We start from the raw sequence: 25845 nt of genomic DNA, 5'->3' as shown, positions 1-25845 counted from the left end.
CCTATATGTTTACACATCAAGAACAGACGGATCAACACTAATATTCATTTGCAGTCTTGTTTCAATCTATTATTCACTCTCCCATTTGAGAGTATTTCAACTCCGGAGAACAATAACTGGCTCTTAAGCTGCACTTCACAATCTAGCCGTCATTTTAAATGTCTGTTATTAAGATATCAAGCTTCACTGACGTCGACTTGTCCTAAAGGTTTGATGGAGGCTCTTAAAAACAAATAATTAGAAACCAGGTAATTAAGAACCTCGTGAACAAATAACTGAGTGAAAGTCCCTTTAAACCACAAAGGCTAAAAAGGTTGAAAGGCCTCATGAAGCTGTGGAGTTTGATATCATCCTCCACATCACAGCTGGATACTGAGTGGGAGCAGAGGTCGGTTGAGGTGAGGACTTTAAGGCACATCTGGATTCATCAGCAGGATCCAGACAGCAGCTTATTCAGAGGTGACATCTCATCTGTCACCTCCGCCACAGGCTCAGAGTCACTCAGCTGTTCGCAGACTTATTACAAGACTGTAAATTGACTTTAGTCGGAAATATCAAATGAATAAAATCCATCGATTTGCACAGCGGAATTCAAGGCTCCCGTTCACTAAGTGAGTCAGAGGTGTTGTGTTGCTCAAATCAGAGGCATCACAAAGACTGAGCACACACAGGATTCTAAAGTTATCTACAAACAGCTGCTGCTTGATGCTCACATCAGCTGAAGAGTCTGTAACAACCGGTGAAAACACTCATGAAAACATATATTAACAAATAAAGTGAAGGAAGGATGATGTCTCTGCTCTTTTGTATCGAGAAAGAGAAAGAGAAGAAAACATCTCTGTGAGAGGAACTTGAGCAAACTCTCTGATACAGTCTGAGGAATCGATATCCTGGCTCCACGGATAAGAGACGGCTTTAAATGTGGAGAGAATTGATTGGAAATATGTGGCTGGTTAATGCCCTCATTAGTATTCTCTGGAGGCAGCTTGAGATCACGTTCAATACGAGGCGCAGGAACGTTCTGCCGCAGCCTCGTGAAGCGATTTAGTCCGAGGAACCCGAGTTAGAGACAAAAGTGGAACAATGATCTTTACGCTTCATCGCGGGAGTTGATAAATAACCACGTAGGAAGACACCAGGCCGAGGAGCTTTCCCACAGGGAGGAGACGGACTCGGCTCAATCAGCTCGAATGTGTTGACAATTAAACGAGCAGTTACTCAGTTGTCCCTGTGGTTGTGTTTTCATTGTGTGGCTTTTGTCGTTGTGATGTTCCCTTTATATGCGTGTTGTGGCCTCGCAGCCTATGAGGATGTGTTGTTGCCTTTGCGGTGGCGTTGTCACATCTGCATTCGTGCTCCCGTGAGACGCCTTGGCCATAAAATAAAAACAACACAAAGACGAGGCCCACTGAAGAAAAGAGCAGCTCAGTTATCCAGAGGATCCGAACAGGACAAAGGACGACATAAGAACCTTAATATCACTAAGATGGAGATTTGTACTGAAAGTAAAGAGTGGAGAGAGGAAAATAACCTCAGATAAAACTCTCTCATCTCTTTGCATTAGTCAGGAGCCCCTAGAGGCCGTGTTGGGGATTGACTGGAGGAAGGAGATCGCCTCCGAGCTGAACTCTGCATTAAGTGAATTACTGAAGTCCACACAGGAACAGATAAAAGCATGAATTACTTTTTCAAGATCACAGAAGGTGAGACAGAAGTTCCTCTGGGCTCTAATCCACGGTTTCCAGCGAGAACAAACCACTGACCTCTTAACTACAGACAATCTATGTCCAAAGAAAGCAGCTTATAGATATGCGACAAGTTTGTGATTGAAGTGCAAACCGTGGTTTTCCTGGGTCAATGAAAGTCACCACCTTGGTTATCTCCACCTGGGAGGTTTATGTTCTCACCCCTGTCTTTTTGTCAGGTTTTTTTTCACTAGGATTACACAAAAATACTCAGTTATCCACAAAACTCTATTGAATAAAGGGACTAATTCAATTTGGGAGCAGACCAGGCACGGAGCCAGGTATTTAGTCACTTTCTTGAGCATTTCCAGGGTGTTTACTCCACATTTTCTCCAGTTCCACCGAGAATAAGTCACGGATCTTGACGACCGGCACATTTAGGGGACTGATAGTTATGAGTGTGTCCACTTCGGTGCAGCTTGATGCAATTTACGGGGACAGTTGGGCCCGGGCGGAGGTGTGAGCTCTGCTGAGTGTCTTTTAAGTTTCTTTTTCATTTGTCAAAGTCTTGGGGAGATTTAAATCTGTTTTTGGCCAAGAGGCTGGCAAAGGAAGATTGCCAGGCAATAATATGGATATAATATACAACTAGAGTGGCACACACCTGCGCCAAGGCCCAACAGTCCTCTTAAATTCAGCCAGGCTGCACCAAATTGTGCAAAATCAGCAGAAAAACAGTTGCCTAATTGTGCCTGTTTCTTTTCCCGATCAGGATCTATGTTATCTCTCCAGGGCCTTCTGTGTCATTTTGCTTTAAAAACAAGCAGAGAGGGGGTGGAAACATAACCTCCCTGGCTGAGCTGACGAGGAACTAACAGGTATCCATTTCTAATTAATTGAAACCGATAAATAAAGCTCAAAAAAGCATTAGGGGAGTGTTTTCCTCCGGATCCTTTACAATTGATTCGACCTTTGTTAACAAACGATGAATCCTGGGACATGAGGATTCCACGTTCCACCCCCATCCCGAACAAATAAGAGTGAGCGAGCTGAAAAGGGGAAAGGGAAGAAATCACCAAGATTAATTTTCAGCTCATTGAACTGGCTCGTAAAAAGCAAAGACCTTGCAAGGCCTCCGTCTAAATCAATCTGCAGTGTACACAAATCAGACATGCTCTTTTATAACCCTCATTTGCTAATAGGCTTTCTTTACACTCACTGGCATTCATAGTGGTGCAAAGGGCTGAAGTGGTCCCAGTTCTTATTCTTAGTGCCGAGCAGTGGAGCCACTATCCACACACACAGAGACACACACACTGACACACACACACTGGACTATGGTTACCAGCTGCTGGGAAGGTGTCTAGTTACCTGCCTGCTTAACATGCAAGCAGCAACACAATTCATCCTCCTTCACAACTCGTTGGCTCCGAGAGGTCAAGTCTTCGACACTGAGGCCAAATGGATATGAGGCAGGAGCTGATTATACACATGAGATACAGTAGAACAACCCCCACGCAGAAAAAAATAGTTTGGGCTCGGAGTCAGCCCACACTGAGCTGACACCCAGAATATAAACCACCTGGAGTGATGGCACCTGGGCAGTCGGCTCCTGTTTGCCAGATCTGGACCACAAATGAGCCAAAGCAATGTTAGCATGTTAACCCTAACTTTAGGCTCATGTCCATTTTGTCGAGGCCAGAAGTGCTGCCATCGCCTGAAGAGCCCACATCCGTATAATGTCTGCTGCCAGTTCACTACATCACTATCTCAAGGCAAGTTGGGGTCAAGACCTCACAACATCCGGCCTAGTGCCTTTCTTAAAGAGCCAACTAAAAGAGGCAAAGCACGTCATTGTACTCGAAGACAAACTCAGCAGTCCAGGTACTTCCCTGACGCTTTCTTTCTTGTCGTACAAAGCAAACAAACAAAATAAGTTCGGCAATCTAATGAATACTATACAAACCATTCAGCCAATCAAAACCCAGGGCTGTGTCCTAATTGGTTAATGTGAAACTCCTAACAAATCTAACAAATCAAAGGTTTCGTATTATAATTTGAAACTAATATTTAAGGAATGACTCCAACAAGAAAGAAACACAACAGTTCCCATAGTGATTAAACACTTTGGAGAAGTAACTCCTTTAAACCAACAGAACCAGAACCATGTGCCTCGACCGGTGGTGAGTGCAGAACAGATAGAAGATAGAGCATGAAACTCACCTTCACTGCCTCCGCGTGGGTGACCTTCTCGAACACTTTGTCGTTGACCCTCATGATCTGGTCCCCGATGCGTAGACCCTCCTTCTCCGCCAGGCTCCCGGGCTCCACCAGCGACACGTAGATCCCCACCCCGTGCTCCGAGCCGCCGCGGATGCTGAAGCCCAGGCCCTCGTTGCTCTTGTGCCGCTTCATGCTGACCTGCCGGATCTCCCCCGGCGGCTCGTGGATGAAGTTCCTCCCGAGCAGCGGCACCAGCGGAGACGTCCCGTCGCTGCTGGTGCTGAAAGTGTCCGGGGACCCCCGCAGCGCCACCTGGAACTCCGCGGGGTTGCTCGGCGAGAAGTGCCCAGGAGGGGGAGTGGGGCTGGCGCTGGGGAAGTCGCCCGGCGGGGGGTCGCCGGTGCCATTGCTCGCCGCTAGATCCGCCTTCAGGTAGAGGCCCTCCGAGGTGTACTGCTCGAAGAGGAGCTGGTCGGAGCGGGGGATGACGAGCCGCAGCAGGGGCAGGAGCTGCCGCTTGCCGGGCGCGTTGAGGATGACGTTGAGGGTCTGCACCAGGTCGTACACGTTGCGCTTGGAGTGGTACACGTTGAGGCAGTGGATGAACTGCTCCCTCTCCGAGTCGCTGAGCAGCAGGTTGAGCGCGTTGTGCAGCTTCCTCACGTTGGCCGAGAGCGTCCGCGCGCTGGAGGCCACCGAGTTGGCGGAGGAGCTGAGCGACATGCGCTCCAGGTCGGTGCTGCTCATCCTAGCGGCGCGGCCGGGACGCGGCGCCACACTGCTGCGGGCTTCAGAGAGCGATGGGACCGGGCATTACGCGCGGGCGGTGCGGGGCTTGGCATCACGACCACTGGGGGACGCGCGCTCCGGTCGCATCCATGACCGCTTCCCCCCCTCCACCCACCCACCTCTTTCACTTACAATTCCGCCAATAGATCCGAGAAATGCGCAACTTCCACAAGTCCGACCGATCCACGATCACAGTTTACAAATTAACCAGCACTTACCATCATTTAGAAAACATCAAGCTAATTGGATTCTGCAAAAACTTCGTGTGCGTAACGGTGCGTAAGAGCCTCGTCCCGCTCCGTCAGAGCTTATCCGCAGGTCAGGTGTCCGCCTCACCGACAACACGCTCCCGGGCCGAGCCGAGCCGAGCCAAGAAACTACTTCCACCCGGTTACGCACGAAATCCAAGAAGAAAAGCCAAACAATCCCTGGACGCAGAGAAAGAGAAAACTTGTGTGTATCCTCCCGCGGTGCGTCCGGAGGAGCTGCTCGTATCCTGCCCACGGGTCCAGTTCCAGATGAAGTTCGGAGGAGGACCGGTTCCTACCAAGCTGGACTCCTCCGGTTCGGTGATGTTCCTACGATCCGGACAAAGTGGAGGTGACCCGCGGCTCCTCCTCTGCTCCTCCTCAGTTTACTACAGAGACTGAGGAGCGCGACAGATCCTCCACCTCCTCCTGCAGGAAGTGACGCAGCAGCCAGCAGCCAATGACAGACGACACAGACACGACCGCGACCACGTTACTAAAAATAACACATTGATGTTATAGATAATTATTTCATCTTAGAGTTTTCACATGTGCAGAACAGAATAAATATTAGACAAAAACCCAAATAGAATAACACACAGACACCAGAAGATAAATACTAATAATACAAATAACAAGAAGACACAATTGTTTTTCAATAAGCAACAATAAATTATCCTCCTTAGCACATCAACCAATAACAACGTAAGGATAGCGGCAACAAGAGGAGGAGGATAAGGAGGGAGAAAGAAGAGGAAGCAGAAAATAGAAAGAAGAAAGAAGAACATGAAGGAAGATGAAGAGAAAGAGGAGGGAGAAAGAAGAGGAAGAAGAATGAAGGAAGAAGGAAGAAGAAGAGGAAAGAAGAATGAAGGAAGAAGAAAGAAGAAAGTAGAAAGAAGAGGAAATAAGAAGGGATGAAGTAGCGGAAAGAAGGAAGATGCGGCAAGAGGAAAGAAGAGGAAATAAGAAAGAAGAAGGAAGAAGAGGAAAGAGGAAGGAAGGAGGAAGGAAGAAGGAAGAAGGAAGAAGGAAGAAGAAAGAAGAAAGAAGAAAGAGGAAATAAGAAGGGATGAAGTAGAGGAAAGAAGGAAGACGCGGCAAGAGGAAAGAAGGAAGAAGAGGAAATAAGAAAGGATGAAGAAGAAGAACGAGGAAAGAAGGAAGAAGAGAAAATAAGAAGGGATGAAGACGAGGAAAGAAGGAAGAAGAGGAAGTAAGAAGGGATGAAGATGAAGAAAGAAAGAAGAAGGAAGAAGAGGAATGAGGAAAGAAGGAGGAAGGAAGAAGGAAGAAGGAAGAAGAGGAAATAAGAAGGGATGAAGAAGAGGAAAGAGGAAAGAAGAAGGAAGATGAAAGAAGAGGCAAGAGGAAAGAAGGAAGAAGGAAGAAGACAAAAGACAGAAGACAGAAGACAAAAGAAAGAAGAAAGAGGACAGAAGAAAGAAGGAAGAAGAAGAGGAAAGAAGAAGGAAGGACGGGGAAAGAAGGGGAAGCAGTAAGAAGAAAGGAGAGGAAAGAAGAAGGAAGAAAGAAGAGCAATTATAAAAGAGGAGCTGGTTATTATCAATCCTCTTTCTCCTTGTCGATTTCATTTGATGGTCACAATGAAACCGTGTCCTCTGCAACATTACTGATGAATCTATAATTTCTTTGAGATGAGTGGAATTCTCATTAAATCAGTTAATTATCATAAAAACAAATTCAGGTTAACAGAAATCCAAGTGACATCTGAAGTGGTGAAACAGCAAATATTCAAATATGGTTATTTTATTATATCTGCGTGTAGGAGCAGAGGGATCCCGTGGTCATACGTGTGCACATGTGTGTGTGTGTTTGTGTTTGAAGTTGACTGATGGCAGCTGGTAGGAGACGTGTGTGACACTGGACACGCTACACAACAAGAGAGACAGACAGTGAGTGAGAAAGAGAGTGAGCGAGTGAGTGAACGAGAGAGACAGAAGGACAAACACAAGGAGAGGGGATGGACACAGTGAATTCTGCATGAGCGTCCACGCGGCCCGAGGATCTGGGCTTTTAATGGGTTTTCAATTTAAACCGCAGAAACTGATGGAATGCAGGGTGGAGATGAATTATCTCATAATGTGTAAATGCAGAGACGGCCGCTCTGAGCTGGAACATCAGTATCTTCTACTGACTGTGTGATATCTGCTCCATGGAGCTGAGGAGACCGGAGCCCTGAACCTCCAGAACAAAGATTCTCCTCAACAGTAAAGTGGAGACGAGCCACTGGACAGATTTCATGGTTAACTGGTCACTCTGCAGGTTTAACGAGGCTTGAACGCTGCAGCTAATCGAGTGTGACGGGTCACGAGGACCAGATCGGCAGAGTCGTCACTTTTCATCAAATTTAAAGATTATTAAGTCTTTGACACGTGGAAATAAATAAATAATCCAGTCGCGGTCGAAGCTGCAGCAGATGATTTATCTGTAAATCATCACAAAGATGTCAGACAGAGTTAGACGGTGGGATATTTGAGCATCTTTCAACCAATGGAGGAGAGGACAGCTCTTAAAAGTGCAGCCAAATCCTCTCTATCGCCCACTGCTGGCACAATTCAAATAATAGGCCTCCTCCATGTTAGCAGATTGGACGTGGACCGAAATAAAAACTCAAACATCATATAGCTTTTTCTCAAAGATGATGTTGGCTGTTTTAAGTTTTTCTTAAAGTGCTATCCTCAAATCGAATTGTGCTTTTATACAAATTTGCAAAGGAAAATAAACAAATATAGAAAAACAGCAACTATGAAATGAAAGGTACATAAAGGCAACTGAAGTACAAAGTTTAAGTCTTGAATAAAATACAAGTAAAACACACATCAAGACAACACTCCACATTCATTAATCTTCCATCAGACCGAAACCCACATCCTGCGTCTGGAGCTCAGACCTGAAACATACTCTAATGAAATGTGTCGCTGGAAACAAGCTTTGTTCCAGGTTCACATCCTGTTCAGGTGAGGTCATGAGAAATGTCCTGAGAACACGAGAGGGTCTGAGATCCTCAGGCTGGGGGGAGGAGACACCTTCACACGGGACTCACACCTCACGAAACACTGAACTTCTCCCGGTGATTAACTTTCAAATAAAACCTGGTCTATTGAGCTGAAGGGACGAGAGTTTCATTCAGAGACTCGCTGCTGCGCTGAGACATTTAACTGATAAGGATTAAGTGTAATTACTTTCTCCTCGCGCGGGAGGAACCACGGATTTAACGTTTTGAAAGATATTTTATGCAGAATTGTGACAAGGACTCGACGATGAGAACTAAAGCTCAGGTGATTCAATTAAAGCTTAAAGCTTCTGCGTGAAGTCTCATATTTAATGCAACGTAATTGAGAAGTGTCTGAAACAATGACTTCCCCATCAGCCTCCATGGAGACTTATGTGACTTGTAGTGTAAAGGCAGCTTATCATTAACTTACAGCTGCTCCAGCTGCACACAGGGGCAGGGAGATGAAGTGAAAATCCAACTGAAGACACCAGAGGAACATGAGGAAAGACAAGGAAACCAACAGAAACGTGTGAGGGACAGACATCATGTGAGACACATCAGGACATGATGTGGTTGTTTCCCTTGATTCCACTGAATTAGACATTTTTTATTTGTACAGAAATAAGCTGAATTGAAAGAGACATGAATTCTCTACAGATATAGAAACAAATAGTTGTAAATATAAACAATGTACGATATAAAAGAAGGTCTACTTTGTGTATGCGTATCTGTATATTCATATTTAAAAAATAAATCATAGAAAAGAGTTGTGATCTACGTTTGTGTTTGTTTATGTTTGTGAACACATCCTGGTTTGTGAGATGTGATTGAAGCCAGAGGTCCTTCCGGCTTCGTTTTATTTCTTGCAGGACTTTGAAAGGTCGGAACCGAAATCCACACAAATGTCAATAACAGAAATTTTCAGCCTCTAAAAGCACGAAGACCAACTTTTCTCGACCTTTTCTCGACCAAAACTTTTTTCAATTCCAACCAGATATTGGAAATGAGGAAATCTGAATAACTAAACCAACTCATCCCTGTGGAGGCCGCGGTCACTCCAACATCATATGAGATATTTAAAGATGGTGGTAGAGCCGTTTGCACTCAGCTCCTGATCCCTCAGCCTTCTTCCCACTGGGTCTGTGAGTGATTGATTATTTGAGAAGCTGCAGTAACAGTTCACTTACAGACAGTTTACACAGAGGCAGCAGACTTCAGGCCCGTGGCTGAGCTCGCTGCAAACGAGGAGTCAGACGATCTGCAGGGATGAGACTGGACATCGATCAGGAGCTGCACAATCTGCAGATTCACATCAGAGCCGCTCGCCCCCCTCGCTGCCGTCGAGCTGAGACGGAGAATCTGCCAGAACCGAAAAGCAGGCGCCCGTCGCTCTGCTGCTTCAGGATGTGCAGAGTCATGGGTTCACTCCTCACTTCAGATGATGGAGTCTCAAACTTAAAATAAAAATGAGGTTTTCTTGAAAACAGAGAAGATTATTTCACCAGAAACTGCACTTGTGACCTTGCAGCATCGGGCGTGATGAAAAGTAAACTGAACAAGAAGTTTATTTCGTCAAAGCTGAATATAAAGAGTGTGCACCGACAGAAGTGACCCTCAGGGCCACCGTACTAAATTTAAGAAAAACACAGTCTATGAGCAACAAGCTGAGGAAAGAAATAAAATGCTCCTGCTGATTTTGTAAATGTAAAAACTTATTTTGCGATGATATTTGGCAAAGAAATGCAGGATAAGTAAATTGTAAAATTAAAAAATGTACTATAATGGCTGAATTTGATGTGTGTACATGTTAATTGTGAGAAAACGTCTCTCACCAGCGTGTAAACACTTATAAAAGCTGATGAACAATGAAGTCCTCCCACTCTGAGGGAGCAGATTATCAGAGGAGATATTCGTGAAACAGATTTCAAAGTAACTAACAAAGATGATTTTGTCGGTCGGCGAGCGGAGCCTCTTCATCTTCTCATCCTTCAATCCCCCGGCCTCTCCTTTAATTTCTCATCTGAGAGACCACAGGAGTGGAGGCTGACATTTCTCTGATAGATAACAGCCCGCGGCTCCGAGCTGGAGCCAAGGTCTCCGGCTGCTCGGATGAAGATCCAGCTCTCGAGTGATCGGAGGAGTCGTCCATGGATCACCTGCCTCCGAGGTGGAGGAGAGAGAGGAGGAGGAGGAGAGAGAGAAAAATGCACCTCACCAGGTTTCAGACACAGAAAATAAACCTAACAATGTTAACACTGCATTTAAAACAGCAGAGGTTAGATACACGTCACTGCTGATTGGGCGACACCTTGGACACGCCCACCAAACGAGAGAAAACGAGAGAAAACGTAAATTGAAACCTGACGAACACGGTTTCAAGGAAACACGACGTTCAACTGAGGAACCGCAGCAAAACAGCAAAAACATTTTTGAGATAGAACCCAAGGTCAAGTGATGAGTTGGAATCAATTAATAAGTAATGACACAAATTAAAATGATCAACCTGGAAAATGAGCAGAATATATCTTCTTTAAAGAGAAGGTACTGTGATCCACGTAAAGGAAACGTCTCTCAGCTTCAAGTCAAACCTTCTATTGCACAAATCCCTGAACACATGCATGTGAATACAGAGCAGAGAAACTGAAACACTCATCAGACTCTTTCAGACCAGTTTGTTGACAAAAAGCTAAGCGAGCCTCGTTTTAATCCGTCCCTCAGGCAACAATTAGTCTGAGAACTTATTCTTCATATCCATTGGGGGTAGACAGAGAGAGAGAGAGAGAGAGAGAGAGATGCAGGTTTGAGCCCCGGGCTGAAAGTCTCAGAGCTGAACCGAGGACCACTACACCGCTAACACTCAACATCCCTCAGGTTAACTGCAGCAACACAAACCTGAGAAACACCCACAGCTAATTATGCACCGAGGATTTAAAGGGTGTTGGATTATATTTGGAGTCTGAAACCATCTGGCAGCCACAGTAAATCCCACTCTGTGAAACTGGAGAAACCAGAACAGGATCGATGCAGGAATCCGTCTGCCTGCAGAGAAGCAAGGGTCTTATTGACACAGAGGTTTACTGCAGGTCAGTCAGAATTATGCTTTTTGACAAATCCATTATTTCTCATGATTGGATTTGTCCATCTTTACATTCTTGAAAGACATAATCTGTAATTATTGATAACACAACAGCTCCCGAACAGAAGTCGAAACACAAGGTGGTAGAGTCAGATGTCTGGATCCGACAAAGTTTATCAAAGGTACGATTCCACAGATGAATGAATAAATCAAGTTATTCTTAACTCATCAGTCAATTTTGAAACACTTTGAATGAACGATTGAGCAGATCAGTGCAAATAAATGACTCAATAAATCTTAACGATGAAAAGAAAAGCTAAGAAACAGACGATTCTTTAACTTTGCATCATCAACTCTGAACTTTCCTCATTCCACTGCTGATTGTCTCCTTCCTTAGACATGAAAACCATATCCTGGAACACATCTGTAACCTCTGCATTCATTAGGATCATTAGTGGGGGGGCTTCTGCTGCCCCCTGGTGTTGGAAGGATCAACACATCAGGCCACAGGTCAGATCGATGACAAGCGAGAGGAAGCCTTGAATCAAAATAAATCAACCCGACACAAGATACAGTACAAAACCTTCGCTGGAAACCTTTATTTAAAAACTGAGTGGGCAGGAAAATACTTTGCACTGGGAGAACGTGACACAACTGGACTCACTGGTGCTCTGTACAGTGGATGTGGATTTGATTTATGACAAAAAAAATTAACAAACAATTCAGCTTGATGAGTGCAAACATACACAAGGGACTGATAAAACCTCGTAAATCATTAGTTTGTGCAGAAAAGTGGGAAAAACTATTCAATATCAACACTTTTTTACATGTTTCTTAAATAAGATGGATTATTGACTTTTTGTTCCTAGTATTGAATATTATTGATCCTGGTGTTTGGCCCCTGACTCGAGGTCAGTGAAGCAGGAGCCAGGAAACAACCAGCATCCGTTTGAATAGCAGAGCTGTCATGTGGCTCTATGGCTTAGATCCAAATTACCTTTAAAATAATCTGGTTTTTGATCCACAGCAGAGAAATTAAAACCTCTACTAGTTGAAAGAAAAAGCGATTAACCAGCCCAATGTCTTTTAATTATTCAAGGTGTTAGAATCAGCTGTGAAACCACTAGAATATGAAATGTCAAGTTGATTTAAATAGTTTCTGTGGGAGCTCAATGAGTAATTTATCTGTTGTGTTACCATCAGTCGCAAAACAATAAATCTGTGACAGTGAAGAGATGAAGCAGAATATTTAGAGTGGATGTGAAGAAGCTGCAGGTTCAACCGGAGCCTGTGACTTTCATGTCATGTGACTTGGAACAAAAGCATTTCCCAAATCATTAATGCAAAATCATCCTAACACTCTAAAACCAAATGTGCCACAGTTGGAAAAACAAATCTGCTCGAGCGTCACAGATAAATTCTCCAGGAGTCAAAGTGTCTGAATTCGAGTCGCACACGAAACGATTTTCATATTTTCACGAGTTCGATGACAATCAGGAAGTGACAGAGACGCCGGCCTCATCCTCTCAAGCGTCCTCTCAAGCGTGGAGGCTTCCTGACAGATTCACTTGTGATGGTTTTGTGCTCATCAAGATCGTATCAGTGGTGAGTCAGAGTCAGAGCTACAGCATCTGCAGATCTCACTCAATAAACACAGAAAACATGAACTGTCATCAACGCTCTCACATTCACATACTGAGCCAAAACGTGTCCTGTCAAACTTCTCATGGACACAACTGGACAGAAACAAGAGGACGCTCGGTCTCCAGAAACCATGAGACCTCTTCTTTAACACACAGGTGAAGGCAGAACCATTTATGAAGGAAATAAATAGAAGTGTGAGCTCACAAATCAGCAGACACACAGGTTTGATTCAGTAGACAAGTTAGAAACCATTTACTCATTCAGAAATATGTACACCCATGTTTGTTTGTCAGCAACAATAAAAGAACAAAAACCAACAAAAGCATAATTTACATTTCAGGCACAGCAGAGCGTTGGCACGTGTCGAGCTCATTCATTCACTGAGGACGGGGGGGTATGGCTCTGTGCTGGACGGCGTCCACGGAACGAGGAGCGATGGACGGGGACGTGACCTTGTGTCCTGAATCGAGACGTTTGTTCGAGCAGCACGTACACAACACCGGACACACATCCTTCAACGTGAGCACGTGGAGAACCAGAGCTCCGGCGCCGCTCTACTTCACATTTGACGGGAAATCTGCGACTGCTCGACAGCGATAAATCAAACTCCTTCGAGCAGGAACAAAACAAATTCCACACGACTTCCCCTCTGAGACAAGTCGCCTGTGAACAGAGGATGAATGAACGTCGGCGTGGTTATCGTCCCCGACACAGGAAATGATGACTTTGTTCATTTTGTGATCCGACTTCACAGCGATGGCAGATTCAAGGCTCCGCGGCGGCCTCAGATAATTCTCCTGTATCTGATTTAAAACAAAAATGGATTTAATGAAACTCAAGACTGGACTTTTATCTTAGTTCCTCTATGACAAAAAAGCAAAATCCCCCCAAAAATTGACATAACAAATGTCTACATTCAATAATAAAACCAGGTGTCATCTTGTTACAGACCTGAAATCACTCAGGTCTGATTTAATCATCACACTATTAAATACCTTCCACCTTCAAACGTGATTTAAAAATCCCGATTTCAATAGAACAACCAGATTTCCCTTTAAACTGTGAGTTGTCTTTTGCTGTTGAAACGATTCCTGCTACATGTGGAAAAGAATCCAACACGTGATCATCCGAGGTGCAGAGATTTCTGAGGGTTCACAAATCTTCTAAATTAAGAGAAAACTACGATTAAAGTCCGTTTCAATCAGGTTTTATCTAAATAAGACACACGTGAGGTATTTGGATGAGACTTTGTATAAAGATGGACGATATGAGAGCTCTGCTAAAGCATCTTGGGCGCCCCCCAGAGGCTGGCTGCAGTACAGGCCATAAACCCTGTCCCCTCCATGTTAACAGACGGGACACTGACCAAACTAAGTCATTCTAGGTAGTTCTTATCACAATGATGTTTGAGTAAGTTTCTGATGAGTTGGGTGAGAATGTCCTGATGGACAGCTGAGACAGACTTGTGATTGGTCGAGCAGTCGTATCAATTGGACCTCCTCACTGCTGCTCCGCCCCCTGACAACTACTGCACAGACTCTGGCTTCACTTCTAGATAGTGGAAGGAATTAAAGACCTATCGTCCATCTTTATATAAAGTCTATGATTGAGGAATCTTCTGCCTGTGCTCTTCAGCAAGGCACTAGCTGCCCTGGAACTGAGCACCTCTCCAGAACACCCAGGACGGACCGGTACAGGGGAGATGATGTCCTGAGAGGAAATAACAAAGTGCTGACTAGTCGTGACTGAACTTCATTTTAATACACGAGCCTGTGTTTACTTCATCAGAGCATCGAGCTTCATCTCGCTGAGTGGGCTCCAGCACTGGTAACTTCACAGCCACGACTTCTGAGCCTACAGGACTAACGAGGATCTACTCTTCAGAATTTGGAAGAAAAACGAACGGGGGCGGGGGGGAATCATAATGGTTGTAACCACACACACACACACACGCATCAGAGCTCGCACTGTTTCCCAGTTATTATAGTTATTAATCCCACTTTCTTCTTACTCGTCAGCTCCAGATAGTCACAAAAGAGTTTTTTACATCAGAGACCAGCTCCAACAGAAACCTTTTCCTTATATAAAGAAATAAAGAAAAAAGGAAAAACCGAATGAACTCCTGGATGGTGAGAGCCGGTGGACACCACAGAGCTGCTGTGCTCCGGCCTGGACGGGTTCTGACCGAGCAGCTGGTGGACTCATACAGGATCCGGTGCACCCGGTCGTTCATGACAGACGTCTCCCGCACGGTAGCGTCACTTGGGCGTGGAGGGCCATATGGGGAGCGGGTGGGCCTCCGTGTTGAAGATGAACTTATCCAGGCTGAGCAGCTCCGGGTCGTCGGAGAAGAGCAGGTACAGGTACTTCAGCGTCTCGCCCAGGAAGAAGCTCTCCATCTTGTCCCGGGGCCCGGGGTTGAGGGGGTCACGGACGTTGTTAATGGACGTGAAGCCGCCGTCGGGGACCTGCAGGAGAGGAGGTGTCGGGTCAGAGCGGTTTAATGAGGCAGAGAAAAACCTCTGATGGTTTGACTTTCCTCCGAAAGCCTGAAGTTTGACACATTAAACCACTGAAGCCGAGAGCTTATCTCACTTTGTCTTTTTTTATTAAAGGGGACATACGATGTGTCTTTCCTCCCGTGTGATGTAGAGGTTTTTATCTGCAGAGTTGAAGAGCCTCCTCTCCCCCATGAGCTGATACAACTTTTAAAGTAATGAAACTAATTAATTACGCTTTTATTTTAACGTTTGTCTTCTTAGTCAAAACATCAATGATTTAATTTTCCTGCAGGAATAAATCTCATTGTTAAGAGACCTGGATTCTATTCCAAGCCAAAATAAAAAAAAACATGATTAAAATAAAATCTGCCGGAGTGAACGTAATGTAATACGATGAGAATAACAAGGTCCCTTCATCTCTGCAGTATCTGAACAGACGGGATGATTAAAACTGGAGATTAAAGTGAAGCTGATACCTTCGTGTACTTATTGAAGCTCTGAAGAATCTCCCATCCCCAGTCCCTGTACTTTGTGTCATTGGTGAATCTGTACATGTAGAAGAGACTTTCCACCGTCTCAGGTCTCAGCAGGTTGTGTCTGTCCGCCGGCTGCAGGACACACAAAACATCACTTACATGACAATATCAATACTAATACAATATTCAAAAAGCTAGTCAGATAGAAATCTCTGGTTGTTTGTTTTGGTTGAATCCTTATTCAACCAGGTAGACTTTGAAATTCACAAATCAAGAAAAGCAACACGTCAGTTAAATTAAAGATAAAATACAAGAGCACACAGGTTGAAACAGATTTATACAGATACTGAATCTGTCATTGTACTTTGGGAAAAATAAAAATTGTTCAGAGCATTTTAATGAGACTAGTTATTGCTCTATGCAAGAAGAATCAGGAAAAAAAACTGTTTGAAAAACCTCCCGGGGAAAAGATCTGACTCTGACAAGTTTGACAAACCAAATAAATAATACATTTAGTAAGTTCCTTATCCTCGAGTTGAGGAACAGAAGCAGAATACTTCACAATTAAGGATTTAAGTAGATCAAAAATAATTAAACTGTACAAAAAGCCTGATAGCACAACAGTTACAATCAGACCCGCAGGCTCAGAACACCCTTCATATTTAGTTTGAACCTTTTATGATGAATTTCATCCTAATTTGTTTGATATCTTTTCAATTTTCTTTCTTTCAACAAAATCACAAAGAGATTGAATAGATTTTCTAAAGTTACAAGTGTTAAATCCACAGCAAAATGTAAATACATTTGAATGGTGGATGACGAATGGCGACTCTCTGCCTTGAGCCTTACCTTGACCACCACGTCCCGCCCGTCGCTGGCCTGCAGGCTGAAGTGAGCGATCTCTGGGCTCAGTCCCGTCTCCATCTGCGTGTACATCTGGTGACACGTCTCGATCAGCCGCACCGCCAGATCCATGTGGTCCCCGGGGAGCCCGTTGTGGGCCCCCAGCGCCAGTGTGCCTGGCAGGAAGCAAACCAGGTGATCCTGCAGAGGAGCGACAAGGGGCGGGGGGGGGGGGGGGGGGGGTCGAGGTCAAAGAAAGGAGGACGTGAGGCTCAAGGTGATCTCAAGGGCATCAACTGGGCCAAGTTCACCAGAAAGAAGCAGTAACAGGAAGAAGAACTTCACTTGGGGGGTGTCTGCAGCTGGGAGTATTATTGAGGCTCCACTGCACAGCTTGCTCAGAGTTTGCACAGCGACTGATTCAACAAAAGCCAAAAGGATTAAGCCCTGATTGATTCAACGAGGTGGTCACAGTCTGCGCTGCACGTTCTGGCCATCAGCAGTTAGTGAGCTGTGTGCAGGACTTCCAAAGCACTGTGTGTCTGATCTATGTGCAGGTTGGAGGATAAATAAAGTGCCTCTGACCCTCTGACAACCCCCCTGTGTTTCCCCACAACGACTAACGGCGAGCATCGGTACCATCTTAGCGTTGAAGCGGCCGTGGGACAGCTCTCCAACGAAGGTCAACCTGCCGGGACCCGTCTGCTTCACCAGGTGCTTCTTCACTCCCTCCACGGCCTGCAGGTAGTCCTCCAGCAGACTGCACAACACACACACACACAGAACTGAACCTAAGTCAGTGTGCAAAGATCAATAGTGCTGTTTACATGAAATACATCGAGTTCTGCTATTGTAAAGCATAACGTATATTTAAAGTAATCTTTTTAAAGCAGGAGCATATTTTGTACTTCTAAGCCGACATCCTGCTTTGAAACTCGATGAATTACAGATGCTCCTTTAATGTTTGTGCTCTGAAGTTCAAATCTATTTGATTCAACTCGACTACTTCTTTCTCACAAGAACTTCAACCCAAGAGATGTAAAAAAAAAAAAGTGAAATTACTCGTCTTCCTTCTTCCCCCCCTGCAGCCACTGTTTGAGCAGGTACTCGTAGTAGCTGTCGGCCCTGGCTCCCAGCGTGAACACGCCTTTGTGGGAGAACTGTCCGCTGTTGGTGTTGATGAACATGGGCACCAGGCCGTCGTGTTTGCCCGGCAGCTTGTGGACCAGCTTCATCACCTCGTCCACGACCTCCTGGAAATAAGGTTGAGGCCAAAATATGAGAAATTCAACAGTTTCCCTTCGCTTACTGCTCATGTGTGATTTATCATCGGAAAATGATACGCAATTTCACACTTTGACGAAAATTGGCCTCATCAAAAGCTACGTCTCAGGGGGCAGGCTCTGGTTATGATAGACATTATTCAACTTCCTGTCAGGCTGGCGCTCGTGTCTGGAATCACTCAAACCCTGACAACACGATGGAGTGAAAGTAAATCCCAGTTCACGAGCGTTTGTGAGCTATCCTTAACGTCTGATTCTAATGGAACTGAAACGCTTCATCTGAACCCAGGAAACGTTGATTAAACAAAGCATCTGATCTTTTCACAGTTCAAATATAATTCATTCACACACTGCAGAACACTTTAATCCCATTGACATCCTGGTGTTGTCCTGACCTGATACTCAGGCTCCTGGGTGAGGCGGCTCAGCTCTCTGAACTCCAGCTGGATGCTCGTGACCTCGGCCAGCGTGCTGTCGGACGTCCAGCGGGGGGGGTGGGCGGTTCCCTTCCCGATGTTCACGTCTGAGAAGGGGATCTTTGAGGGAGTTTTGAAGGCCGGCATCAGCCTGGACCCGAGATCTTTCTTTAAGTGGGAAGAACAGAGAGAGAACTGAATAATGAGGGGAAATTGATCTGCAACAAATCTGAAGACACAAGTGTGAACAGAAACTCTAAACACTAAAAGTAAACTACTGAATTTGTAGACTTGTAACATTTTATTATGAAGAGTTGTTGTCGTTTAACAACTTGTTGCTGTTTTATTTCTAGGTTAGGATTTCCAACAGCGCTCAATGATCAGGAGGGATTCTACTGGGAGCTGACTTATCTGCAGAGGTCTCCAGCTTTTCCAAAAACTAACAGACCCGATAATTTAAACCAGTTAAAACAATGAATTCTTCACTAAAGGACCTCTCTGAATATGTTCTGCACTTTCTCTGAACTGAAAGAAAACATAGCATGACATCCTGAAAGGCTTCCTTTAAGTTTATATGTTAAGCTAAGTGATAATAACGTTCTAAAACTAAATGAGGATAAGAGACCAAAGGCTGAAAACACACCGAGTGTTATTTCAGACTCAAACTTACATTTTATGTCCCATATGAAAAATGACCAGGGTTTTACTATTTCATCCCAGAACCTTTGCTAAGCTCAGCAATTCCCGACGGAGCAAGATGCTGAAATAAATCATTCATACTTTCATATCAAATAGATATGAAAGCTGACTCTGCACATTTTACTGGTCTTCATAAAAAGTCCATTGAGGTTAAATCCAGAACTCTGCTGCTACACCTGTTGTTAAATAAGAATCGTCCTTGTTGTTTATAAAATAAAATCATACGCCTCTAAATGTCTTTTCTGACTTTTTTGATTATACTTTTAAATTTTCTATTAGTGACTGACTTAGAAGGTTTGTTTTCTATTTCCACGTATATTTGACATATTTCATTTTCAAGTATATTTGACATTTTTACTCTTTCAAAGTTAAATTACCTTGGGCTGCTTGATGTATATTAAGAGGCTACACAAAGTATTATTAATATTATCTCTAATAACCAGTTGGTGCCTTACTGCTTTCTCTAGGAAGAGCTGGTCTCCTGAGAGGTGGTAGGTGCTCAGCAGGCCCCCGAGCACACGGATAGTCGTCTCAAAAAGGTTAACGTCCACATTCTTGCTGAAGGTGAGTTCTTTCTCTACCCAGATCTTTGCCTCTTCAAACTCTGTGTGGAGTCAGAATAGAAGAGTGAGGGGCAGAAATAGAGGAAAAGACAAGATTGACAGTTATGAACAACTGAAGACATTAGATACCTTCTTTTAGCCCCAGGATCCACATGGTGTCCAGAGAATCGATGAGGGTCAAACCCAAACCGAACCACTCCCCAAACGACTTGGAAATGGGCTTGAGCTCGTCGTGACCCCAGGCGTGGTCCCTGTAGCCTTTCCACGCGTGTCTGAAGGCGTCGCGGACGGCCTCCAGTCTGTCCACCTTTCCAGTTGATACTACAAAGACCCAGGAAGGAATAAATAAGAAATGAAAGTGATATATTAAAGCCTGTGTTTCCTCTCAGAGTCTCTCTCTCTTTCTCTTCTGTGATTACTTTCAGTGGATGGATATAATATTCTGTGCCATGTGTTAATGCTCCTGCTTTGAGCACATCAGTGTTTACATCCTACGAGTTGAAAGTGTTGAAAAATGTGAATCAGGAAAAAGGTGCCGGGCTTTAAAAGCAGAGCCGACCAGTGCTGCTTTACAGAATCTGTTTGAGGTGAAATACGTGAAGGTCATAGGTGGAGCAGAGAAGGGTGAAAGGTTTGAACTGGTGCCGACTTGTGATGGCAGAAAAGTAATTGTAAGTAATTTTGGATTGTAAGTCAGACAAAACAAGACATTTAGAGATGTGACCTCAGACAGTTTAACATCTCACAGACTCAATACAAATGTTTATAGCTGCTGTGTGCCTCAGATCTCTTGGCAGCAGAACCAGCAGGTGGGTACTGACCTTCCAGTGGGACGGTGGCAGCAGGGTCGGCCGGGGGCACCGCGGCGTCTTTCTCAGCGGCCGAGGGCGGAGGCTCTGTGGCCTGTTCGGCTTCGATCGGCGATCCTCTCCAGCTGCGTGACGAGAGCAGAGACCCGTGTGAATTATTTATGCCTGCCTCTCGGATACATGTGCTACAAAAAGACGAGACAGCTGCCACGGAGCCCGGGAGCAGCCGGGAGACATCAGATCTTCTGAGTATTTTTCGTATTAAAATGCAAATTCTCTGAGCAGCGAAAAAAGGGAAACAAAGAGATCACCTAACAATTTTCTTGTCTTTGTCCTCATCCTCTCTTCCTTCCTCTTCTTCTCGAACAACCACTGGCTCTTGATTTTCTCCAGCGACCAGGTCTGAAGCATTGCCTTTTTTCTTTGTGCCCGGTGGACCCCTCTTGTTCGGAATTGTCTTTTTCTGTGGATAAACAAACAGCTAGAGCTAGAAACAGGGGAGACGACATGAAGGCTCCATGGAACAGGACTGACAGTGAATAAAGATGTACAGCATTAAGTGAGGTCTATAACAACCACATCAGCAAACAAAATCACATTTGTTTCACGTGAAGGAATATTCCAGACCCATAACCACAGCATGACCTCATTAGAATGTCATTAGAATTTGTGGAAATTGCTTTTTTATGGTTTGTTTAGTTCTGGTTGATGTCCCTGTGATGAATAAAAAACAAACAGCACTCAAACCTGAATGGGAGGTTTTGCCAAAATAGGGATGATTGGTCCTTTAGGCTCCGCCACAGTATCTGGACCCTCAGCTACACCTAAATGTGGCACCGGCATGGGGGCGAGGGCTTTCGCTGCATCGAGACCCAGCACCGGCTTCACGGCTGGAGGAGCTTGGTTCAACTCCCTGTCGGTCAGATCCAGCCACTCGTCCCTGTCTGACACACCTACAGTCACAGGGAACAAGGAATCAAGCTTTATAGCCTGGCAGGGGTTATTCTGTACTATTGTAGGGGAAACCCTGTATAAACACATATATACACACACACAGGAATAACTTACTGTTTCAAACATCGCACAAAACGTATCACAGATAAATGTGATAGGGTCAATATCGTCTGATATAAGCGTGTGATTGTTATATGAGAGATCAGACAATATTTGGATCAAGCTCTAATCTTTAAATTATGATCCTGAAGCCCATTTTATGAAAACATAGATGAACCATAAAGATGAGACATGACAGATGACTTCCACTCGACCAAGGCAGACAAACAATATATCATACGTTTCCAAAGAGGTTCTACAGTTAGGATTTTGTGTTTTTTAAAGCTGAGTTTTATCAACAGTGACGAGAACTCATTCAAGATTGTTTTTTTGGTATAAAAAAAACAAACATTGGTGTTGTGTGGCTGCAATGAAGAAACAGATGCGTGGACGTGGTGAGAAAATCAAATACATCACATGCAGAAGTTCAAAAGAGAAACAGCAAGCAAGTTATCATTGTCTCAATCAGGTATTTTAGTAACTGCAGTTTTCCACCACCTGAATTAGTCATGAGAAAGTTCCTCATTAGATGAATTAATGACAGATTGTCTCTGTCTGAGTCAGTGTGGTGTTGTGTGAGCACTGTTTACCTCCCCATTGCTGCGAGATGCTTGGATATGAGAGCAGTCCGACGATGAGCAGCAGAGCCAGCAGGAGCAGGATGAGGCTTCGCTGCAGCCGAGACAACTGCTTCCATTTCTGTCGGCAAATAAACCAACACAAGTTACGGCGCTGAAATCAAAATCTGATGACAGGCTTAAGCTCTTCCTCCTCGTCAAGTCTCCCAAAACAGTTTACCCTACCTTCCTCGTCTCGATTACCCTGGATAGACTCAACATCTCTCTCCGACCGGGGACAGAACCCAACTACACAATCTAACCCGTTCACCTGAGCAGTGCAGAGGGAGGGACAGAGTCAGGGTGTCCCCGGAGACAGACAGGCTGCTATAACTCGGTTACCTCCTCTAATTAACACCTCTGCAACACCATGAAACTATTGAGCCATTGCATGTGTGAGCAGCAGCAGCAGAACACACAGAAGACTCGATCTCAGGGGACGGTGACTTTGCTCCGGTTCATTCAAACTAACGCACACGAGAGAACGTTCTGTGCAGCTCAAGGGTTCCTCGTCAATAAATAATAATTCACCAGAAGACTTATTATTCAACGTCAAGGTCTGATGTACTCACATTTCTCTCATCTTAAAAAACGTTCTGTGCAATATTTGAAGTGAGAGTTTTTTTGTAATTTCCATTCTTTATATGTAGATTAAAAAGGAGGAGGCAGGAAGACTCCCTTAAACCAGTAACACTCACTAAGCAGTGATGTAATCTTTCACCATGCGAGGAGCCAACACGGAGCCAACAAGCCACTTAAAGGAACGTGATTTGCAGAGAAGCGTGTTCCCATAAACACGCATCAGATTTGATGACCACGTGTACAGGGAGAGTGCTGATCCAGAAGGACGTGGCAACTATAAAACTGGATTTATAGAAGAAATGTCTGTTGATATACAGCCCTGATAAAAATGTAATATATCTGTCGATGAGATCAAATAAAGTCCGTCGATAGGGGCTGACAATGCTGCTTTTGGATTTTTACGAGAGACGTTATCTGTTAAAATGATCGTTAAAGAAGTAGTTTTCTTTCTCAGAATCAGGAAATCTGCAGATTTCTTTATGAGTAAAATATGAAGAACAATGACTCATATCGTGAAATAAAGCAACAATGCTGAAAACGTGACAGCTACTTGTAGAACGAAAGTGGAAACTGATTTGAATTTTGATAAATGCTCTGACTCAACTTAGAATAAACTGAAAATAGTTCACGCTTTAGACACAGCATCATATATCACCTGTAATGATGCGTGCACCCAGTCAACCCACACACCTGTGGTGACAGGATACATTGATGTACTTGTGGCCCACAGCAATATCAACACTGACAGCCACATATCGATTTTTCTATTTTGTTCTGTTTCAAATGAGTAAAATCCTATTTCATTGATTCCAATGCACCTCCCTGTCCAACTCTCTCTCTCTCCCTGACTCACAGACCGACACACTGACACACACAGACACACAAACCTATCTGTCAGAGTTGACCAGGCCATTTGGGGCACTGAGGGAAATCCATCGTAAAATCCATAACGTTGTCAGCGTCCCCTTCTGCCTCTTTACTGGTTTTCTGTGTGTTCCAGTCAATCAGAGCGTGCATGAGAACACGGCACATGTGTGTTCCACGACTTGGCTCAGTGAGGGTTGTGATTGGTTTTGACACAACACTGTAAATGAAAAGGTGGACGACAGGTCTTCACTCCCTCACACTTTTCAGAAATGAAGCCCACATATCTTGCGTGATAACCTGTGATATCGTTCCGGGGCCCAAACCAACGTTGTTCTGGTCTAAACCCGAGTTCCGGACCACTCACCCTCCAGCAGGACTGGCGGCGGTGCTTCCCGTTGTTGTAGTTGTGGCCGTGTGGGTCAGTGAGCGTCAGCGAGATGAAATCCTTTCTAGCTGGCGGATACATCCTCTGATCGGGGCGGACGACTGAAGGTCATAGAAGCGGAAGTGGAAAGGTCTGATGGAAAACAAATCAAATCCATATCACAAACTGACGACTCTATTAATGATCCCTCGTTTCCATCTCCTTCAGCATCATGAGCAGCTGACAGGAAGGAGCTCTGCACTTTCTGGAGTTTTGTGTCTGGAAAACTTAAAAGTATTTTTCCAGTGGACTGAAGTTACTTTAAATTCCAGCGTGGTCTCTGGGGAGCTTTGTCGCTGATTGTTGACTCTGGAAAAAGACTTGATTTTCATAATGCAAACTACTGATGCTTTGTACATTCAGTCGGACTAAATGTGTCATCACCTCCTTCTGTAGCTCGTCTCTGTATTTGCATGTGTTGTGACTCTTTGCAGGGTGTGTTGTCAAATTGATGAAGTTGTTTCCCTAAAATTTGCATGTGTCTATTTTCTATTTGAGTGTGTTCTTCTTCATCTGCAGTGCGTTGACATCTCTTCACCACCTCACGGTTGTTCTTTAAAAACACCACTGAAGCCTCCGACTTGTCCTGAAACGAGCTTCAACACTGATTCAAAGTTAAAACAACATGCCCCCCCCCCCCTCCACTAAATACACAAACACTCCCTATAAAGTTATTCCAGTGTAGGAGACGTTTAACGAGTCAATACTTTAAGAACTCATTCATGACGTGAAATACTAAATGTCAACATTGGATTTTGAGCAGTTAGTTATTGAAGCTAAAGGGGCTAATGTGTACCCCATAGATGGTTCCCCCCCCCCCCGCCCAACCCTCCCCCTGACATGTTGTTAGCAGGTGAACTGTCTCACCCTCTCACTGTCTCACTCTCTCACCCTGACATGTTGTTAGCAGGTGAACTGTCTCACCCTCTCACTCTCTTACCCTCTCCCCCTCTCCCTGTCTCACCCTCTCACTGTCTCACTCTCTCACTCTCTCCCTGTCTCATCCTCTCCCCCCCTGACATGTTGTTAGCAGGTGAACTGTCTCACCCTCTCACTCTCTTACCCTCTCCCCCTCTCCCTGTCTCACCCTCTCACTGTCTCACTCTCTCACTCTCTCACTCTCTCCCTGTCTCATCCTCTCCCCCCCTGACATGTTGTTAGCAGGTGAACTGTCTCACCTTCTCACTGTCTCCCTCTCCCCCCCTGACATGTTGTTAGCAGGTGAACTGTCTCACCCTCTCACTCTCTAACCCTCTCCCCCTCTCCCTGTCTCACCCTCTCCCCCCCTGACATGTTGTTAGCAGGTGACCTGTCTCATCCTCTCCCCCCCTGACATGTTGTTAGCAGGTGACCTGTCTCACCCTCTCACTCTCTAACCCTCTCCCCCTCTCCCTGTCTCATCCTCTCCCCCCCTGACATGTTGTTAGCAGGTGAACTGTCTCACCCTCTCACTCTCTAACCCTCTCCCCCTCTCCCTGTCTCACCCTCTCCCTGTCTCACCCTCTCCCCCCCTGACATGTTGTTAGCAGGTGAACTGTCTCACCCTCTCACTCTCTAACCCTCTCCCCCTCTCCCTGTCTCATCCTCTCCCCCCCTGACATGTTGTTAGCAGGTGACCTGTCTCACCCTCTCCCCCTCTCACCTTCCTGCTGGTTCCCTGGTCCACCAGGCTGTCGCTAGCCTCCGATGAAGCTAGCCCCCAGTTAGCCTAGCATTCGCTTTAGCTTCCTGCCCTGTCTCCGGTTGGACAGAGACGCTTCTCCTCCGTCACGGGCTCCGTCATGAACACGCAGCGGCAGCAGCAGCTCTTCCTCCGGGCGACGCGAGGCGAGGAGTCCGCGGTCATGAGGCGTCACTCGATGTAAACACAGAGAAACGTGCTAATGCTAGGTGAGGGGGGGGAGGAGACTGATGCGGAAGTGTCAGCGCTGGGAGGGAGGGGCCCCTACGGTCATGTGACGTGGTCATGTGACGGGATGGGCGTTAACTCCTTCAATGACCCGCCCACATCCAGCTCAAATGAATTTA

At 45.2% G+C, this 25845-nt stretch overlaps 2 protein-coding genes across 4 annotated transcripts in view; both read right to left on the bottom strand.

Annotated features, from left to right (window-relative positions):
* The window catches only part of whrna (whirlin a), an 85661-nt gene extending 80261 nt beyond the window's left edge, over positions 1–5400 (bottom strand). The window contains exon 1 of one of the 2 annotated variants that reach the window (XM_062413023.1): positions 3909–5400. In XM_062413023.1, the coding sequence (XP_062269007.1) occupies positions 3909–4655 (747 nt within the window). In that variant the 5' untranslated portion in view covers positions 4656–5400. The remainder of the gene's footprint in view (positions 1–3908) is intronic. The other variant, XM_062413022.1, reaches the window with a different exon arrangement.
* A 6210-nt stretch (positions 5401–11610) lies between these two features.
* On the bottom strand, positions 11611–25725 carry man1b1a (mannosidase, alpha, class 1B, member 1a). 2 transcript variants are annotated; one of them, XM_062412261.1, is made up of 14 exons: positions 25460–25725; positions 23758–23910; positions 21918–22026; positions 21022–21227; positions 20586–20737; positions 20287–20399; positions 19595–19786; positions 19358–19506; positions 18183–18371; positions 17567–17757; positions 17144–17264; positions 16511–16705; positions 15662–15793; positions 11611–15152 (listed from the first exon to the last, which is right to left on the bottom strand). In XM_062412261.1, the coding sequence occupies exons 2-14, from the start codon at positions 23857–23859 to the stop codon at positions 14943–14945; spliced, it is 2061 nt and encodes a 686-aa protein (XP_062268245.1). In that variant the 5' UTR covers positions 23860–23910; positions 25460–25725; the 3' UTR covers positions 11611–14942. The 2 variants fall into 2 exon arrangements, with proteins under 2 accessions (XP_062268245.1, XP_062268246.1); XM_062412262.1 differs by lacking the exon at positions 25460–25725 and having other exon boundaries at positions 23758–24447.
* Between the last annotated feature and the right edge of the window lie 120 nt (positions 25726–25845).

Source organism: Platichthys flesus, chromosome 19 (genome assembly GCF_949316205.1).
Source record: "Platichthys flesus chromosome 19, fPlaFle2.1, whole genome shotgun sequence".
Taxonomy (NCBI): Eukaryota; Metazoa; Chordata; class Actinopteri; order Pleuronectiformes; family Pleuronectidae; genus Platichthys; species Platichthys flesus.
Note: the sequence above shows the minus strand (reverse complement) of the source record. Positions and strands in the feature narration are given on the sequence as shown.

Coding starts and splice junctions, on each gene's coding strand:
- man1b1a (XM_062412261.1), bottom strand. CDS start 23,859: ATGTATCCGCCAGCTAGAAAGGATTTCATCTCGCTGACGCTCACTGAC. Junction 20,738..21,021: donor TGGCAAAACCTCCCATTCAG/GTTTGAGTGCTG, acceptor GTTTATCCACAG/AAAAAGACAATTCCGAACAA. Junction 17,758..18,182: donor CCCAGGAGCCTGAGTATCAG/GTCAGGACAACA, acceptor CCTTATTTCCAG/GAGGTCGTGGACGAGGTGAT.